Below are 20679 nucleotides of genomic sequence, written 5' to 3' on the forward strand. Positions count from 1 at the left end.
AAAAAAACAAACAGTTACGTTCACACAATATATTTCTCTTATCAAAATTTAACATAATAATTGTACGAATCAAACACAATTTAATACAGAATACAAAATTATATATTTATATTGTTTTTTACTCTTTTCATAGTATCTAACTACAATGTTCACGACCGCTACATTCTGGTTCCTGATATTTTAAAAGTAAATTTTATGTACAAAAGCCTTTGAATCCATTACATCCACAATACAAAAGTAATAATAATATACTCATGGACAAATTTAGAGGAACGTAAAAAGGTTTAATTACTGGATTACAGAACCGCAATTTTAAAATTAGAGTTAGACCAAGAAAAGTTTACAGAGAATTTGACAGCGCACACAGTACCAGTTATGGATGGTATAGAAAGGATCGCAAACTCTTATGGCAGAATTGTTGTAAAAGTGACCGCTTTCAGCTTTAAATAACAGTTCCTAATCTCTCCGGTGGCGCTAGTTAGGCTCTGGGACATGAGTATAACATGAACCATATAAGGCAACAAATAACCCGACCAAATTACGTAGGTTGTTTTTGGTAGTATTTCGGTGTATGGTGGCGCCGCCTAATTACTGTTTTTTGATGGACACTTTTCATATATAGAGATTTGGCTCCTTTATAGTCTCCATGGTGCCAGTGTTATTAATACGTCATAATTTCATAGAAGTTTGCGTGTGCTGTCAAAATATCTCCAGACCCTTCTTGGTTTAACTCTAGTAATTAAACCTTTTTTTTTTGCGTGCCTAAATCTGTCCATGAGTGTATATAGGTGCATCCCGCTGCAGTTAACTTTAGTGGAGCAACACAAGTAAGTTACTGGATAAGTTACCTAATGTTACTAGATTAATAGATGTCATATAACATCAAATATGTCATACACGGTGTAACATGAGGATACCGAATAATTTTAACAGCGTATTCCTGATCATATTTAAAGACTAAAATGTCCTATAAACTTTTCTGTAATTTGCCTAGTTTCAGAGTTAATACCAATAAAAAAAACAAGTTTTTATTGTTACATAGTGCAAAACGCATTTTTGATGTCTTCTTCTTCTTCTTCTTTTAAAATTATGGCTTCAGCCCAGTGGGACTATTTCGCCAGTATCAAGGTATTGAGAGGTTTACAAACGACAAAAATTGTACGGTTGTACAAGACAGTGTACGGTGATTTGTTAGCTCTTGTAAATCGATAGCTAGACTTTACAAGAAGCACGTGGACTACCGGCCGTTGACTCCAAGATGGTGGTTAAACGCGCTTCAAAATTAATTCTCCATTCACTGCACACTACCACATTAGTTTACTGTATAATAAGCTATCGATATTACACTTTAAACAATATTAATAAGCAAAAAACAAAGTAATTAATCACGATGCTAACTATCAAGATGGCGCTCGAACCGGAAGTCCCCATTTTTGATGTCGATGTTGCCAGTGTGGGACGTAGTCTAAGTAACCTTATTGATAAATGTCAAAAAGTGACAAGTAACACTTTGTAAAAACTACGTTTTACGAAAAAAATAAGTAAAAGTCCATTTTAAGTAACAAGTTTACCAATAATATTTACTTTTTATGTACAAATACATCTGAAAAATCGAAAAAAAAAACAAAAAAAAAATATTTTTTTTGCGAATTTGACTTAAACTTATTAAAAAAATTTCCTTCTTTTGGCCTCAAAAAAGCGTGGTTAAAATCTTTCGGTTTCCTCGTGAACACCTTGAACTCATACAAAAAAAAAGCTGGCTGGCCCGAGCCGCGATGGCTAGACACCGGTTCGAATTCGGCCCTCACTACCGTGGAGGGTTCCGTCCCTTTTTTTTCTTGAAATAAGTATATTTTATAAATATATTTATTTCGCATAACAAGATCCATACATTGCAATTAATACAATATACAATACAATACATATACCTAGACTATTTGATAAAAATAATTTGATTTAATTCTGTATCAAACATAAACGTCAGCAAACAATGCTATTAAGCTTAGAAACAATATAAAAGTGGAAAAAAAATCACTGTCACGGGTGGGACTTGAACTCACGACCACTGGATCGCTAGCCCAGTACGCTGCTATCTGAGCTACCAAGACCGTAACCAAGACAGTGAGTTTTTCCACTTTTAAATTATACTTTGTGACGTTCTCAACCAAAAGGTACCACGTTGTCGCTTGTCGATAAAGTTTATTTCAAATTGAAGCTATATGGAAATAGCGCCTTATTGACAACCGACAATAAGTACTCTTTTGGATGAAAATGGCACATTTGATTTGTTCCCAAAAAGTTGTTACCATGTTCAGTCGCCATCAGATATATCGAAGCGGCCAAGGCGGTCACAAATATCTGAACACGCCTCTATTGTCAAGGCGCTAGGTGCGTGTTCAGATATTTTTGAGCACCTCGGCCGCTCCGATATATCTGATGGCGACTGTTCCACAGTGTTGCTCCATAACAGGCGGTCTAGCATAAGTTGCGTTCTCGCGCGCGAGTCCATACTTGAAGTCGCGCTAGATGTATGGAGTCGCGCGCGAGAACGCAACTTATGCTAGACCGCCTGATAAATGCAATGTGGATGCATTTTAGTCACAACTTTAGTAACGGACAAATTGGAAAGGTTTTAAGAGTAATACTGCGTGGATTGATAATTATTGATTGTTAAAAACTATCCGTCTTCCCCGGGCTTCAAACTACCTCCATGTCAAATTTCATCTAAATCTTTTCAGCGGATAAGCGTGAAGAGATAACAGACAGTTACTTTCGCATTTATGATATTAGTAGTAATAGGTTAGTATTAGTATAAAGTCTATTTGTGACGTTTTCAACCAAAAGGTACCATGTCGTTTGTCGATAAGGTTGATTACTAATTGAAGCTATATGGAAATAGCGCCTTACCAAAGATAGATATAACTCCGTAATAGATGGATACAGTTTAAGGAAAAAACGTGCTTCGAAAATCACGAAAATTTGATTCTCGATCAGATGGCGCCACTAGTTTTGGCCTACTCTCGTATAGAGGACGTTGGCGGTTTCGTTGGTTATTTAACAATTTTAACGCATATCAGTGAAAGAACATGGGTCAAAATCATAAAAATAATTAATGCAAATAATAAAAAAACATTTATCCATATTTAAATACATTTTATCGTATTTTTATAAATCTTCATTTTTAGTTTTAAAGTGTGTCGATAGATGGCAGTGAATTTACTGTGGTTACAAAATTTACTATGACAGTACCGCTCTATCTTATTATATCCTCTTTGGCCTTACTGACAAGCGACAATAAGTACCCTTTTGGTTGAAAATGGCACATTTAACAATCAGTCTTGTGGTTGTAGCTCATATCTTGCGCTTATCACTAAGTTCTAAAATCTAAACTGATAGTCAATAATACGAATTTTCTCAGATGATTTTTTCGGGCTCGGGTCCTAATCTGTTAAACAAAAGCCCCAAAAGCCCTTGTTTCTTTTATTTTATTTTATTTATCATTTATTGCAGACAACATTGGTCCATATACATAATAAGCATAACACAATAAGACAACAGTTGCACTTAATTATGTTAAAATTAATAATAAATAAATCTTGACATTTAAATTTAATAGATTGATCATAATAATGGATACTGGTACTAATAATAATAGATTGATTAAATTCTGATTAAAAATAATACTAAAATTAAGATTAAAAATTAATAGTAATTCATTATGCGCAGTCAAAAATAAATTTAAATGTCAACGCTAAAATTAAAATTTTAAGAGCGGTCTTCAGCACGTGCCAAAACAACCATGTCGTTTAAAAACTATTGTGATTATTTGTGATAGTATTAAGATTCAAATTTATGTGACAGCTCATTCAGAGAACAATCAGGGCGGTCTTTTCTTTGGAGATAACAAAACGTTTTATCTCCGAATGGGCTGTTTTATAAATTTGAACCATATAAATATGATGGTAAGGGCAAATCGCCTAGCATGGTACGGGCATGTGATGCGGAGGGATGAAAGTCATGTGACGAGAAAGGTATTAAGAATGAATGTGGAGGGAGGTACGAGGAGAGGAAAACCGAGGAAAAGGTGGATGGACTGTGTGAAAGATGATATGAAACTAACGCAAGTGAATGATGAGATGACGGGTGACAGAGATGTATGGAAGAAAAGGACATGCTGCGCCGACCCCAAGTGAATGGGACAAGGGCAAGCGAATGATGATAAATATGATGGTAAATTTGCTTTTTAAACTGGCTTGTTCCCGTTACTTATGCCGTATTAGCAGTAAGCAGTGTAACCACTGCATAAAGGAAACAATACCTTTTGTTTAACAGATTAGGCCCGAGCTCAAAATCATCTGAGATAATTCATACTGTATGTATGTGTAAGTTCTGGCCGTGTGTACCACCGTAGCCAAAATTAATGTGCCAATTTGGGGCCAATTATAAATTATACGACGAAAGAATAAGTGACCAAGGCCTCCAGTACCTTAGGCTGGAAATGAACCAGCGGCCTCTGCGTTCGCGGCAAATGGCTAAATCACTCGGCCACCCGGGCTATGGCGGCATTGGTGGGATTTTCTTAAGTATATGTAATCTCTTAAAGGCTTACGGAGCCTGCTGACCATAAATATAATATAGAATGTTCCTAATAATACAAAATCTTATTAAGTCTGTTACGATACTAAATAATAAAACTTTTTGCTGGTTTTTAACTGGTTACACGATCTTTAAGTGGTCAATCGTGCCATTCTCAACCAAAAGGGTACTTATTGTCGGTTGTCAATAAGGCGCTATTTCCATGTACCTTCAATTTGTAATCAACCTTATCGACAACCGACAATGTGGTACCTTTTGGTTGAAAACGTCACAATTGTAGAAACTCTTGTGACCTATGTATAGCCTCGTCTTGCCCACCATACCCATTCTAAGCCAATGAAATTTAAACCAAATTATTTGGAAAATAGTTGATTTTCCTTATTAAAAAAAATCAGTATAACCTCAATCTATCCAAGCTTTTTATTCGTAACTTGCTTAAAAATGGAATATGTCCTTTAAAAATCGCATGGGCGGGTCGAGGATAGACCGCGGGCCAGGCGCAAATTTCGGCAGTCATCGCATCCCGGGCGGTAACTCCTGAAGGGCGATGTGTAATGAGCCGTCGTGGACGTTAGCTGCCGCTCCGTTGGTGGGTTGAGGTACCGCGGCCACACGTAAATAAAAACACCCGGATGATATTGGTCACGGAACTCAGTTGGCCCACGGTCTAGTATAGCATGTTTTTTTTTTTAATGGCATCGCGCTCCTGGCGCATTCAGCCAATATAGCATGTTTTGTTGTGTAGTCGTTTGTGTGGTTGTGTGTGTGTGGATGTGTGTGTGCGTTACACGATGAGCAGGTCGTCTTCTGGCGTTTTGTTCTTCAGATATTTGAATATTTTCCTGTAATAAAAAAAATGAATTATACCTCGACTAAGCGAATTTTGCATTTTATTTTATTTATCGCATGGCAATTATATTTTACACTGTTCATTTATTAGGTAGCTTATAATCTCAATCTACATTTGTCCAAGTAGGTGATGGCTGCACTCGATACGGTTTTAAAATCTTCCACTGGGCCATCGTACTTTGTCAGTCATCGTAATTTTGCATTGACTTTAACAGAAAGTGAGGGAGTGTCATTAGTCATTAAAAACGTCATATTTTCATAGAGATTTGATATTAATGATGACATTGGCAAACTTTGTCATTGCAAATGCCATGCCTGTGTTACTTTGGTCCGACTTTAATAAATAACTTGATATTGATAATTATTTTCTTTTAAAGAAAATTTATCAAACTTTAGCTTAAGAGCCATACTGACCCGTGCTAGTACCAAAATAAGGTTAATTTTTGTGTTTTTCTTTTATTAGTGAATTTTGGTTGTCACAATATATAGATAGTCTGTTAGTCGGGGCCGGGGCTCATATTTCTGGGCGGTTTGCCCTTCGGGCATCTAAAGCTAACCTACCTATCTGTCGACTTAGTGTGACTATCGTGAAGACATTTCTCTGTTTGTTTTATAAACTGGAGCTATACAAACTAATTTCAGACCTAGATATATCTCATTTCATTGTATGTGCAAAGTTTCATTACAATCCAACACGTAGTTTTAAAATGAGAGCGGAACTACATTTATATGGGAAGGTGCAATTCGGCCGAGCTCGCCGGGGACTCTTAAAGAGTTCGCTAAATAGAAAGTTTGATAGTAAACCGCCGCGGCGCGCCGGGTGACGTTGATCAATCTGTCAAATGCGGATGGTGCAACTGGCACTTATTCTGTGGTACAGGCATGAATCTAGTATAACCGGATCGGTCATGAGGGGTGGGGGGGGGGGAAATGACCGAACGGGATAGTCTTATGTATCTTTCAGTAGGAGGGGCTGTTATTGTTTGTCCTTGTCAGTCTCACATTTTTTTTTATTCCCCACCGTAAATTTAGTATGGTTTATGGTGGGCTACGAATCTAATCGACCAATCATGTTGTCGATTTGCGTATGTTTTGTCCCTCACGGGCGCCCGCGTATAGCTGATCTATGTAATGCTAGGTGTACGGGTATAGGTATAAAAAAAAAAAAAAAAAATTCCTGTGAAATGTGTAAGTAATGTTCTATGTATAAGATAATACTTAATAATGTGTTGACATATAAAATACTTCTATTTTACCAATAAAAGTTTGATTGATTGATTGATTGATTGATTGATAGGGCCCTCGGTACTCACCACACGGTGCGGGGCACGTGCCCCCAGTCCTCGGGCACGGCGGCGAGCACGGCGTGCAGCTCGGCCGCGCCGGGCGTGCGCGCCGCCAGCACGGGCGCCACGGCCACGCCCACCGCGCGGGGGTGGGGGGGGGCGCGCCCGTCGTCCACCAGCTCCACGCGCAGGGTCACCTCCCAGATGGAGCGGAGCGGGATGTTCGCCACCTGACGACCGCATGTATACGTCTATACTCGCCCTCAACCAAAAAGACGACTAGGGCAATAAAACCTTTAGCTCGAGTTATCAGTTTCCCATTGTATTGCACGGAGCGAGCGGAGACCATTAGTGCTGGTAGTAAACACACATAAAGGAATGTAGATATTGTCGATAAATTGAGTGAGTGAATAGGTACATTTATTGTGCATGAATTCAATATTATTATAATAAAAGTGAAAATACGGTGTAACATACTTAATTAAATACATTGTGCATAATATTTCAAATAAATAATCTATACAATTTCTTTATTTAAGGTATGGAAGTGTAAAACTGAAGTATAAAAAGGTTAACTACGCTACTATTTACTAACTTATACTATTAACACAGGCAAAAATGATTAAATAATTGGGCAATTACAGTGAAACTAAAAAAAAATATAATGACATCGACGTTTAAAACATTTCTTAATCGACACATTGCCATCACTACGACCGCCGAGCTTTATTACCCCTGCCTCGAGTTTTATGGCCTCAGTCGTCATTTTGGTTGAGAGCGAGCATAACAGGGTCAAGGGCCTGACACTCTTTGACAGAGAAAGATAGTCTTATTGCTATTCCTATAAGAGGAAAGAGAAAATAGTGCCATGCTTTGTCCTTATCACCGACCGGGTGGCATCAGGCAATGGCGAAATACCGAAATTTATAAGAGTGAAAGAAAAAAAATCCTTATGCTGCCAAAATTTTATATGAATATTCTTTCTCTTACCCCCGGTCGCTCGGTGGCGTGTCTTACTTGTATATATTATGTCTATGAATAGGGTATTCTCCTAGTCAAATCAGTTTCTTTTTTACAACTGTCAAGACACACGCAACACGCAACATTTGACAAACGCAATACGGAGGGTAGAGCTATCATCGCAACGATGACGTCGCCGGCCCGCAGTACACGCCGCGCCCTCGACCAGTGAACACGTGTCGTGTCTCCGTGAAGACGGTCCTCGTAAATTGGACCGAAACATGTCGAGCTATTCGACTTAATAATACGTGAGTGACCCGGTTTAAAATAATCTAACTGTCAAGACGATCGATTTTGACGAAAATGACGCCACGGTCAACTGTCCTACTTTTTAGGGTTCCATACCTAAAGGGTAAAAACGGGACCCTATTACTAAGACTCCGCTGTCCGTCTGTCCGTCACCAGGCTGTATCTCATGAACCGTGATAGCTAGACAGTTGAAATATTCACAAATGATGTATTTCTGTTGCCGCTATAACAACAAATACTAAAAACAGAATAATATAAATATTTAAATGGGGCTCCCATACAACAAATGTGATTTTTTTGCTGTTTTTTTTTTCGTAATGGTACGGAACCCTTCGTGCGCGAGTCCGACTCGCACTTGGCCGGTTATTATACTTAAATCCGATTGATTAAATAGAAATTGTGTTTAAAAATAACTGCTATCTCTGTTTTTCTAATAATAACGTAGTTGACAATTTTTAGGGTTCCGGATCCCAAAGGGTAAAAACGGGACCCTATTACTAAGACTCCGCTGTCCGTCCGTCTGTCACCAGGCTGTATCTCATGAACCGTGATAGCTAGACAGTTGAAATTTTCACAGATGATGTATTTCTGTTGCCGCTATAACAACAAATACTAAAAAGTACGGAACGCTCGGTGCGCGAGTCCGACTCGCACTTGATTGATTAAATATAAATTGTGTTTAAAAATAACTGCTATCTCTGTTTTTGTAATAATTGGGTAGTTGACTTTTTTTTTATTGTATCAGTCGATCAGGTTTGTTTTGAGGATCAAATGTCTGTATGGGACCCAATTATCTTCAAGCAATACAAAAGTCACAAATGATGGTCAAAGTCTGGCGCCCGCACTTTACTTACGACGCGCACTAACAAAATGGCAACACATCGTGACGTCACTTGTGCCGCTTTGCTTAGAAGCCGTTTCGATGTATGGAAAATATATTGTTGCTAGACTTATATTGACCGGGATATAGACCGTGATTACCTTTTGTATTATTTGTGAGCTCCCGATACTCTATATTGATAAAACTCTATATTGTTGCTACTTGCTATACTTACAATATTTTTTTTAAATAAAATGTAAGGAATCGAATGGTACCTTACTTTCATCCAGTTTCGGAAGGGTATTTTTTTTTTTTGTTAAAAATGATTTAACGCTTGATGTTTGAATTACTATACCTTGAGAGAGAGACAGCCGTCTTCGGAGAGCGAGAAGGCTAGTGCGGCGCTCGCGTGCCGCATGCAGCGACCCCAGTGCAGCGCCACCTACATTACATACACACAACAAAATGTTGTTATTCCATATTGTACCATTTATTTTTTTTTATTTTTTTTTTTTTTATTGGGAAACAAACAGCTTACAATCATACACAATATGAATTAATATTAATAAAACACAAGCCAAAACAGTTTCCACTAATTAATTAGGGCAGAAAAACTCAAAGGGAACTTAATGAAATACAAAATGTAGAAAAGTAATTATTCAAAGCAATCAGACAAACCAAAAGCGTTGACGACCGGTCTGGCCTTGTGGGTAGTGACCCTGCCTGTGAAGCCGATGGTCCTGGGTTCGAATCCCGGTAAGAGCATTTATTTGTGTGATAAGCACAGATATTTGTTCCTGAGTCATGGATGTTTTCTATGTATTTAAGTATTTGTATAAGTATTATTATATTAGCAAAATGCTGTTCAGTGTTGGGACATGTCGCACTAAATATGCACAGCAATCATATATTAAACGCGCATGCAGGTTGTATAATGAAAAGTGTATGAACGCGGATATATTTGGCAGTTCGTTAGGGTTATTTAAGAAGAAAGTTTATTCTCTATTAAATTAGTATTAAAGCTTAGTTAAGTTATTTCATTATTTGTTAATTTCACTGTTGTCTCAGATAGCATTTCATAGTATTAAGTTTTATTAATAATTTACATACAGGAAACTATAGGTCTACATTGTAATAAATTCTAGCTGTCAGCTTATTCACCTACATGTTTTATAAGACTGTTTGTTTCTAAATAAATTAAAATAAATAAATTATATATATCGTTGTCTGAGTACCCACAACACAAGCCTTCTTGGGCTTACCGTGGGACTTAGTCAATTTGTGAAAGAATGTCCCTATAATATTTATTTATTATTTAAAAGCTATTAACTTGAATTTTAGCTGAAAATTATGCTTAAAAATTTCAAATAGATGCCATGTTAAAGAAAAAGTGACGAAGCCCACCAGTGGTGAAGGCCGGATTCGAACCGGCGTCTTTAGTTAACGCTAAAAGCGTTTTCACAGTGTCAGATCCGATATCGGATGTCGGAAGTAAGTAAAATAATAATTAACTGTAATTTTAATTTTAATGTAATGTAATTTCAATTTATTTTATGTATTATTGTTAAAAACTGTAATAGAAAAAAAAAACAAATCAAAATATTTAATAAAATAATTTGATTTGTTCCCAAACTTGTTTATTATTGTTAAGTTTAAGAAATTTGTAATTTTTATCTATGGGTTTTTGCCTGAATTAAACATATTGAATTGAATTGAATTGAATCGCCACCAACTTATAGTTTTAAGTCAGATCAGGCGTGTTTCACTCCGCGAATTCGTTAAAAGACGGTAGTGTGGGGTGTGTACTCTAACAGCCTAGTAAGAGTGGCGAATACATACATAGTGACTTCGACTTCGCGTGGTGTGTGTGTGTGTGTGTGTGTGTGTGTGTGTGTGTGTGTGTGTGTACGTGTCCCCGTGCACTCACCCTGGCGACGGCAGCACAGCGCCGCAGCAGCGCGGGCACGGCGCCGGCGCGCGCGACGCCGCGGGAGCAGATGTGTGTGTGTGTGTGTGTGTGTGTGTGTGTGTACGTGTCCCCGTGCACTCACCCTGGCGACGGCAGCACAGCGCCGCAGCAGCGCGGGCACGGCGCCGGCGCGCGCGACGCCGCGGGAGCAGATGTGTGTGTGTGTGTGTGTGTGTGTGTACGTGTCCCCGTGCACTCACCCTGGCGACGGCAGCACAGCGCCGCAGCAGCGCGGGCACGGCGCCGGCGCGCGCGACGCCGCGGGAGCAGATGTGTGTGTGTGTGTGTGTGTGTGTGTGTGTGTGTACGTGTCCCCGTGCACTCACCCTGGCGACGGCAGCACAGCGCCGCAGCAGCGCGGGCACGGCGCCGGCGCGCGCGACGCCGCGGGAGCAGATGTGTGTGTGTGTGTGTGTGTGTGTGTACGTGTCCCCGTGCACTCACCCTGGCGACGGCAGCACAGCGCCGCAGCAGCGCGGGCACGGCGCCGGCGCGCGCGACGCCGCGGGAGCAGATGTGTGTGTGTGTGTGTGTGTGTGTGTGTGTGTACGTGTCCCCGTGCACTCACCCTGGCGACGGCAGCACAGCGCCGCAGCAGCGCGGGCACGGCGCCGGCGCGCGCGACGCCGCGGGAGCAGATGTGTGTGTGTGTGTGTGTGTGTGTGTACGTGTCCCCGTGCACTCACCCTGGCGACGGCAGCACAGCGCCGCAGCAGCGCGGGCACGGCGCCGGCGCGCGCGACGCCGCGGGAGCAGATGTGTGTGTGTGTGTGTGTGTGTGTGTGTGTGTGTACGTGTCCCCGTGCACTCACCCTGGCGACGGCAGCACAGCGCCGCAGCAGCGCGGGCACGGCGCCGGCGCGCGCGACGCCGCGGGAGCAGATGTGTGTGTGTGTGTGTGTGTGTGTGTACGTGTCCCCGTGCACTCACCCTGGCGACGGCAGCACAGCGCCGCAGCAGCGCGGGCACGGCGCCGGCGCGCGCGACGCCGCGGGAGCAGATGTGTGTGTGTGTGTGTGTGTGTGTGTGTGTGTACGTGTCCCCGTGCACTCACCCTGGCGACGGCAGCACAGCGCCGCAGCAGCGCGGGCACGGCGCCGGCGCGCGCGACGCCGCGGGAGCAGATGTGTGTGTGTGTGTGTGTGTGCACTCACCCTGGCGACAGCAGCACAGCGCCGCAGCAGCGCGGGCACGGCGCCGGCGCGCGCGACGCCGCGGGAGCAGATGTGTGTGTGTGTGTGTGTGTGTGTGTGTGTACGTGTCCCCGTGCACTCACCCTGGCGACGGCAGCACAGCGCCGCAGCAGCGCGGGCACGGCGCCGGCGCGCGCGACGCCGCGGGAGCAGATGTGTGTGTGTGTGTGTGTGTGCACTCACCCTGGCGACAGCAGCACAGCGCCGCAGCAGCGCGGGCACGGCGCCGGCGCGCGCGACGCCGCGGGAGCAGATGTGTGTGTGTGTGTGTGTGCACTCACCCTGGCGACGGCAGCACAGCGCCGCAACAGCGCGGGCACGGCGCCGGCGCGCGCGACGCCGCGGGAGCAGATGTGTGTGTGTGTGTGTGTGCACTCACCCTGGCGACGGCAGCACAGCGCCGCAACAGCGCGGGCACGGCGCCGGCGCGCGCGACGCCGCGGGAGCAGATGCGCTGCAGCGCCTCCGCCGCCAGGCACAGGCACAGTGCTGCCACCGGCTCTGTACGCTCTGAAACATAAATCAGAAATCAGAAACATTTATTGTTCAAACATTTATTATATAACTTAATGGCAAAATAGTAGATTGTATCACAAGGGACAAGTGTATCCTGGTCGACGGTAGCATGTTGTACGGTCACTAGTTTGACAGGCGTGTCGGCCCGCACTAGCACTCTAGTGGTGTTAGTCGCTCGGTGTTCTAGTCGTATCGGCAGCAGTAGTCGCTAGTACGAGTGTGTCGTTATCCTTACCATCGACGGTGGCATGTTGTACGGTCACTAGTTTGACAGGCGTGTCGGCCCGCACTAGCACCCTAGTGGTGTTAGTCGCTCGGTGTTCTAGTCGTATCGGCAGCAGTAGTCGCTAGTACGAGTGTGTCGTTATCCTTACCATCGACGGTGGCATGTTGTACGGTCACTAGTTTGACAGGCGTGTCGGCCCGCACTAGCACCCTAGTGGTGTTAGTCGCTCGGTGTTCTAGTCGTATCGGCAGCAGTAGTCGCTAGTACGAGTGTGTCGTTATCCTTACCATCGACGGTGGCATGTTGTACGGTCACTAGTTTGACAGGCGTGTCGGCCCGCACTAGCACCCTAGTGGTGTTAGTCGCTCGGTGTTCTAGTCGTATCGGCAGCAGTAGTCGCTAGTACGAGTGTGTCGTTATCCTTACCATCGACGGTGGCATGTTGTACGGTCACTAGTTTGACAGGCGTGTCGGCCCGCACTAGCACCCTAGTGGTGTTAGTCGCTCGGTGTTCTAGTCGTATCGGCAGCAGTAGTCGCTAGTACGAGTGTGTCGTTATCCTTACCATCGACGGTGGCATGTTGTACGGTCACTAGTTTGACAGGCGTGTCGGCCCGCACTAGCACCCTAGTGGTGTTAGTCGCTCGGTGTTCTAGTCGTATCGGCAGCAGTAGTCGCTAGTACGAGTGTGTCGTTATCCTTACCATCGACGGTGGCATGTTGTACGGTCACTAGTTTGACAGGCGTGTCGGCCCGCACTAGCACTCTAGTGGTGTTAGTCGCTCGGTGTTCTAGTCGTATCGGCAGCAGTAGTCGCTAGTACGAGTGTGTCGTTATCCTTACCATCGACGGTGGCATGTTGTACGGTCACTAGTTTGACAGGCGTGTCGGCCCGCACTAGCACCCTAGTGGTGTTAGTCGCTCGGTGTTCTAGTCGTATCGGCAGCAGTAGTCGCTAGTACGAGTGTGTCGTTATCCTTACCATCGACGGTGGCATGTTGTACGGTCACTAGTTTGACAGGCGTGTCGGCCCGCACTAGCACCCTAGTGGTGTTAGTCGCTCGGTGTTCTAGTCGTATCGGCAGCAGTAGTCGCTAGTACGAGTGTGTCGTTATCCTTACCATCGACGGTGGCATGTTGTACGGTCACTAGTTTGACAGGCGTGTCGGCCCGCACTAGCACCCTAGTGGTGTTAGTCGCTCGGTGTTCTAGTCGTATCGGCAGCAGTAGTCGCTAGTACGAGTGTGTCGTTATCCTTACCATCGACGGTGGCATGTTGTACGGTCACTAGTTTGACAGGCGTGTCGGCCCGCACTAGCACCCTAGTGGTGTTAGTCGCTCGGTGTTCTAGTCGTATCGGCAGCAGTAGTCGCTAGTACGAGTGTGTCGTTATCCTTACCATCGACGGTGGCATGTTGTACGGTCACTAGTTTGACAGGCGTGTCGGCCCGCACTAGCACCCTAGTGGTGTTAGTCGCTCGGTGTTCTAGTCGTATCGGCAGCAGTAGTCGCTAGTACGAGTGTGTCGTTATCCTTACCATCGACGGTGGCATGTTGTACGGTCACTAGTTTGACAGGCGTGTCGGCCCGCACTAGCACCCTAGTGGTGTTAGTCGCTCGGTGTTCTAGTCGTATCGGCAGCAGTAGTCGCTAGTACGAGTGTGTCGTTATCCTTACCATCGACGGTGGCATGTTGTACGGTCACTAGTTTGACAGGCGTGTCGGCCCGCACTAGCACCCTAGTGGTGTTAGTCGCTCGGTGTTCTAGTCGTATCGGCAGCAGTAGTCGCTAGTACGAGTGTGTCGTTATCCTTACCATCGACGGTGGCATGTTGTACGGTCACTAGTTTGACAGGCGTGTCGGCCCGCACTAGCACCCTAGTGGTGTTAGTCGCTCGGTGTTCTAGTCGTATCGGCAGCAGTAGTCGCTAGTACGAGTGTGTCGTTATCCTTACCATCGACGGTGGCATGTTGTACGGTCACTAGTTTGACAGGCGTGTCGGCCCGCACTAGCACCCTAGTGGTGTTAGTCGCTCGGTGTTCTAGTCGTATCGGCAGCAGTAGTCGCTAGTACGAGTGTGTCGTTATCCTTACCATCGACGGTGGCATGTTGTACGGTCACTAGTTTGACAGGCGTGTCGGCCCGCACTAGCACCCTAGTGGTGTTAGTCGCTCGGTGTTCTAGTCGTATCGGCAGCAGTAGTCGCTAGTACGAGTGTGTCGTTATCCTTACCATCGACGGTGGCATGTTGTACGGTCACTAGTTTGACAGGCGTGTCGGCCCGCACTAGCACCCTAGTGGTGTTAGTCGCTCGGTGTTCTAGTCGTATCGGCAGCAGTAGTCGCTAGTACGAGTGTGTCGTTATCCTTACCATCGACGGTGGCATGTTGTACGGTCACTAGTTTGACAGGCGTGTCGGCCCGCACTAGCACCCTAGTGGTGTTAGTCGCTCGGTGTTCTAGTCGTATCGGCAGCAGTAGTCGCTAGTACGAGTGTGTCGTTATCCTTACCATCGACGGTGGCATGTTGTACGGTCACTAGTTTGACAGGCGTGTCGGCCCGCACTAGCACCCTAGTGGTGTTAGTCGCTCGGTGTTCTAGTCGTATCGGCAGCAGTAGTCGCTAGTACGAGTGTGTCGTTATCCTTACCATCGACGGTGGCATGTTGTACGGTCACTAGTTTGACAGGCGTGTCGGCCCGCACTAGCACCCTAGTGGTGTTAGTCGCTCGGTGTTCTAGTCGTATCGGCAGCAGTAGTCGCTAGTACGAGTGTGTCGTTATCCTTACCATCGACGGTGGCATGTTGTACGGTCACTAGTTTGACAGGCGTGTCGGCCCGCACTAGCACCCTAGTGGTGTTAGTCGCTCGGTGTTCTAGTCGTATCGGCAGCAGTAGTCGCTAGTACGAGTGTGTCGTTATCCTTACCATCGACGGTGGCATGTTGTACGGTCACTAGTTTGACAGGCGTGTCGGCCCGCACTAGCACCCTAGTGGTGTTAGTCGCTCGGTGTTCTAGTCGTATCGGCAGCAGTAGTCGCTAGTACGAGTGTGTCGTTATCCTTACCATCGACGGTGGCATGTTGTACGGTCACTAGTTTGACAGGCGTGTCGGCCCGCACTAGCACCCTAGTGGTGTTAGTCGCTCGGTGTTCTAGTCGTATCAGCAGCCGGAGTTGCGCGCGCAGCAGCCGGAACGTCCACGTGTCGGCCGCGCGGGATTCCCACTCGCATTCGTAGGTGCTACAATTTGAAATGGAAATTGATTGATGCGCTTAAGGCGGTTCCCTGAGCCAGATGGAGAAAAATCTCCTTATATGATCATGTTTTTCTAAGAGGCGTTGATATTCGTAATAGACGTGGAGAAAATATATGTAGTTCTTGACTATATTATCTTTAATAACATAGCTTCCGATACACGAATTATGACACTTCGCTCGATACAATTAATTCCCAAAGTAACTCGGACTTTTAATCAAACTTTACTCGGTTATTTATTATGTGATACTATAAACAAAAAACGAAGAAAAAACAATCTTAACTTAAATAGTAATTTCATAGCTTTCAAATTTCGATATTGTGCAGGTAACGTTTTTAAAATAAATAAAAATCGATAAAATTCGATCAAAATTGACACTTGGCGCGCATGATCTATATGATCTTTCCCTTTCTTTCTTGCGAAATGTAACAGTGACAGCGGCAAACCGATGTAACGGCCTCAATCTTATACGTCTGTTAATTTTAACAAGCCGGTTATAATCGTTTGGCCATATGTGTCGTTTTCAATCAAAAGGTACCACATTCTCGCTTGACATAAGGACGCTCTGAGAGGTTATTCGTATAAAGATACAATCTAATTTCGTCTTTATGGTAAGTGACAATGTGGTACCTTTTAATTGAAAACGTCACATATCATATCTGTTATTAATCGACTTCTTTACCCAGAAGTAGGAGGTTCTGTATACAGTTGGGGCAATTTTTTTTACAAATATTTATATTAGTTACAAAGAGGCAAAATTTAACATAAGATTGATAAGTTTTATAAATAAGGTAATGTGAAATATCTAAAATCATTCGTATTTTAATAAGTAATTTAGTTCAACCCTTATAGCGAATTATTCTATTCGTAACACAAAAGACAAAAGTGTAACGTTTTCTTACAGAAAATGAAAAGGAAGGAATAAATTTGTTAATCAAGGTTATAGGTTAGAATTATTTTTGGCTGAATGGATCATCGAAGGTCCCAATGTAATTAGGGCAGGATCATGATCTAATGATGGCATCCTGTTGCAATGGGGTTGGCAACTGTCAAAGGTTTGCAGAGATGGCGCCATCATAGCTTGCCCCTTTCTCTATGAGATTTGGCTTAAAGGGCTGGCATCCAGGGCATTAATAAAACAAAATTTGACACAATTCTAGGGATTGACAGAGCAAGCTATGCTGGCGCTATCTGCTAATTATTTCGGATTTCCCCATTGTGGAATAGATAAAAAAAAACCAAACTACAAAAAAATCTTTTTTATATTAACGCATGGATCCGATCTAAGACGTGCTGTCTTAGAGCGAATCCATGAATCATGTGAAATTACACGAAGACCATTAAAATTAAATAGCACAAACTTACCCAGGGGCGTAGCTAAGCTAGAGGATATGGCGCCCGGGGCAGTCACCAAACGACGACTGACAAAAGTTTCCCTGCTGCTACCTTTTGCCCATTTTGGCGCCCCCCGGGGCACTTGTCCCCTCTGCCCCCCCCCCCCCCCCCCGTAGTTACGGCGCTGAACTTACCCCATGAAGGGCAGCACGTCGATCTTAGCCACCACGTTGACACCAGACTCCTGTTCGGCGACCAGGTTCTTGGAGCTCGCTTCGTGAAGCAGTTCCGGTCGCCAGTCTGACACTAACAACAAAATAACTACAGTCGCCATCAGATATATCGGAGCGGACAAGGCGCTCACAAATATCTGAACACGCCTCTATGAGGGCTACCGCGTTTAATTTCGCCGGTAGGGGCGCTAGTGTAGATGGAGGTCTTAATGTCAAATGCATAGAGGTTTTGGGAGTTTCAAGCTTTTTTATCGGGAATTTTAACTCCTTATTCATAATTGTGGTAAATCTTTGTCCATCTTTGATTAATACAATAGATGGGCTCAATAAATGTGGCATTTTCTATGAAAAGGGACCTTATTGTCGATGGCGCTTACGCCGCACAGCGTCGCGCGGCATTGTATTTATATCGGAGCATCGTTTATAATGGCGTAAGCGCCATCGACAATAAGGTCCCTTTTTATAGAAAATACCACAAATGTTTGTGGTTTAGTAGTAGTAGTAGTAGTTCGGGCGATTTTCCGCAACTCGACGACTGGCGCCTATTTTGCGTGAGTTTGTGGTTTAAAAAAAGTGCCAACTAAAATTTATGCAAAATTAAACAGGTTGAAAAAATTGCATATTTAGACGTTAAAATACCTTTGTGTACATTAGAACGTATTGATTTAATAAAAAGAAGCATAGAAAAGTTTTGAAATCTGTTTTTCCGGAAATACATCTACAGTGGCGCCAACTGGTGAACACAAAAACGGTAGCCCTCAGTGTCAAGGCGATTTTTGAGCACCTCGGCCGCCCCGATATATCTGATGGCGACTGTACAAGCTTTTATCGCTGACTGTACTCTTCGTATTAAATATAATTATTAATAACGGGTCACTCACGTATTTTAAATCGAAAAACGCGCTCAACGTCAACGCGCCGTCAGTCTGCGCCGATCCGTCACCGTCAACGCAAGCTCCTGATGATACTACTCGGTACGGAGTGAAACATGTCGAGCGTTTTTCGATTTAAAATACGTGAGTGATTAATATATTTAATATGTCTGTGTCTCACGGAAGTTTTGTTATTAAAAATGACTGTACTCTTCTTTCCACAGGCAACTAATACTCATCGGGACTGGATTGCATTGTTTTATCACAGAGTTCCCATGGCCACCTCCTGTCTCCATCATCAGATCAGCTCGATGTTATCATAATATTGCATTGTCATCCGATTTACATATGTATGCAAAATTTCAGCTCAATCGGAAATCAGAAAGGGGGCCAAATTTAGCTTCTAAGCAGGGCTCGGAACCGGTTTTTTTTAAATATTTTATTTTTAGTTTATTTCGAACACAAACAGTCACATATACAAATGGATTTGAAGTACAAATGCCCAAAATAGCCCAATAATTTTAATTATTTTATGCTCTTTACGTAGGACTGAATCATATATTTAGGTAAGAACCTCGTATTATTAGATTCTCCCATTAAAAATGAAATAATAAACCATAGAACGAAAAACAACGTAATAATACCGTTAAATAATTTCACGGTTTAGACTCACTTGTTTTAGTCACTCGCGCGACATGTTTCGGAGAGCCTAGGTCTCCTTTCTCAAGCACTAACAGTGCCAGCAGCGTTCACGACCGTGTATCGCGTACTGCCGAGAAAGCCGGTTGGGAGAGGTCTTTCAGGGAGGTTGACGTAAAACCGGTATTTTTTTTTATGAAGAAAAAAACCGGTTCCGAGCCTTGCTTCCAAGATTTGACCCACACTAACTAACAGGGCAAGTTAAATAAAAGCTTGTAAAAACGCTCTTTACCCTTTGACCGCCAGAGACGTCAATTGACGCGCGCGGATTCAGCCCAATATCAACCTTCCTGCATTCCGAGAAGGTTCACGCTAAGAACTATGACGCGACGCGCACGATAGGCGTCGCGTTCTTCTTCTACCTAGGTTGGACCAAATACGTGTTGACGTAATACGCGTTGGACGAAATGCTGTTGGACGAAATGCATGTTGGACCAAGTACGCGTTGGACGAAATGCTGTTGGACGAAATGCATGTTGGACCAAATACTTGTTGGACGAAATGCGAATTGAAATATCATTTGGACGAACTGCGTATTGGACGAACAGCTAACAAATCGTGGTATGATTTAGAAAGGATGCCAATCTCTTATGGCAGAATTGTTGCAAAAGTGACCGCTTTCAGCTTTAAATAATAGTTCCTAATCTCTCCGGCGGCGCTAGTTAGGCTCTGGGACATGAGTATAACATGAACCATTTAAGGCAACAAATAACCCGACCAAATTACGTAGGTTGTTTTTGGTAGTATTTCGGTGTATGGTGGCGCCGCCTAATTACTGTTTTTTGATGGACACTTTTCATACATAGAGAGTTGGCTCCTTTATATAGTCTCCATGTACCTAGCGTTATCTCGGCCTTTGCCATGGTCCGCTTTCCGACTGTATAGATTAATTACCCAAAATTTTTGTTCCCCAATAGCTTTTGTTCCATTCGCGTTTTTCCCCATTCTGCTTTTTAACCAGGCGTTTATTTTTTCAGTAGTTAATTTAATCACACGCGTATGTCCCAGTCGCTTTTTTCCCCAAAGAGTAATATTTCCGAGAACAAGCCCTTCTTACCCTGAGCCGACGGAGCCCCGCTATGCGGGGCTCCTATTTCTGGGCGGTTTGCCCTTCGGGCATCTGAAGCTACCTAACGAACCTAACCTACCTATCTATCGACTTGGTGTGACTATCGTGAAAACATTACTCTTTGGGGAAAAAAGCGACTGGGACATCGCGTGTGATTAAATTAACTACTGAAAAAATAAGCGCCTGGTTAAAAAGCAGAATGGGGAAAAACGCGCACCAAAAGCTATTGGGGAACGAAAATTTTGGGTAGCTAATCTAAACAGTCCGCTTTCCTACTTGCCTTTCTCCACTTTACTCGATCCTGCGGTGTCAGCATGGTTGCATGTTTATCACCTGTCACTATGCCTGTCACTTTCGCACTTACATACTTGTTAGAACGTGACAGGCGATAAAATTGCGACCGTGCTCAGCCCGCTGGGTGTCCTCTCGTGTGAGCCCGTTTACGCTCATATTTAACGACATCGAGCCATCGCTTTTTTGTACTGCTC

At 43.9% G+C, this 20679-nt stretch overlaps 1 protein-coding gene across 1 annotated transcript in view; it reads right to left on the reverse strand.

Moving 5' to 3' along the window:
* Positions 1–2657: 2657 nt before the first annotated feature.
* LOC134752402 (uncharacterized) overlaps positions 2658–20679 on the reverse strand; it is a 39061-nt gene continuing 21039 nt past the window's right edge. Inside the window, exons 13-18 of the mRNA XM_063688113.1 lie at positions 17513–17624; positions 15792–15967; positions 12362–12492; positions 9176–9262; positions 6759–6961; positions 2658–5438 (exon numbers count right to left, since the gene is read on the reverse strand). Coding sequence (XP_063544183.1) covers positions 5381–5438; positions 6759–6961; positions 9176–9262; positions 12362–12492; positions 15792–15967; positions 17513–17624 — 767 coding nt within the window. The 3' untranslated portion in view covers positions 2658–5380. The remainder of the gene's footprint in view (positions 5439–6758; positions 6962–9175; positions 9263–12361; positions 12493–15791; positions 15968–17512; positions 17625–20679) is intronic.

Source organism: Cydia strobilella, chromosome 24 (assembly GCF_947568885.1).
Source record: "Cydia strobilella chromosome 24, ilCydStro3.1, whole genome shotgun sequence".
Lineage (NCBI taxonomy): Eukaryota > Metazoa > Arthropoda > Insecta > Lepidoptera > Tortricidae > Cydia > Cydia strobilella.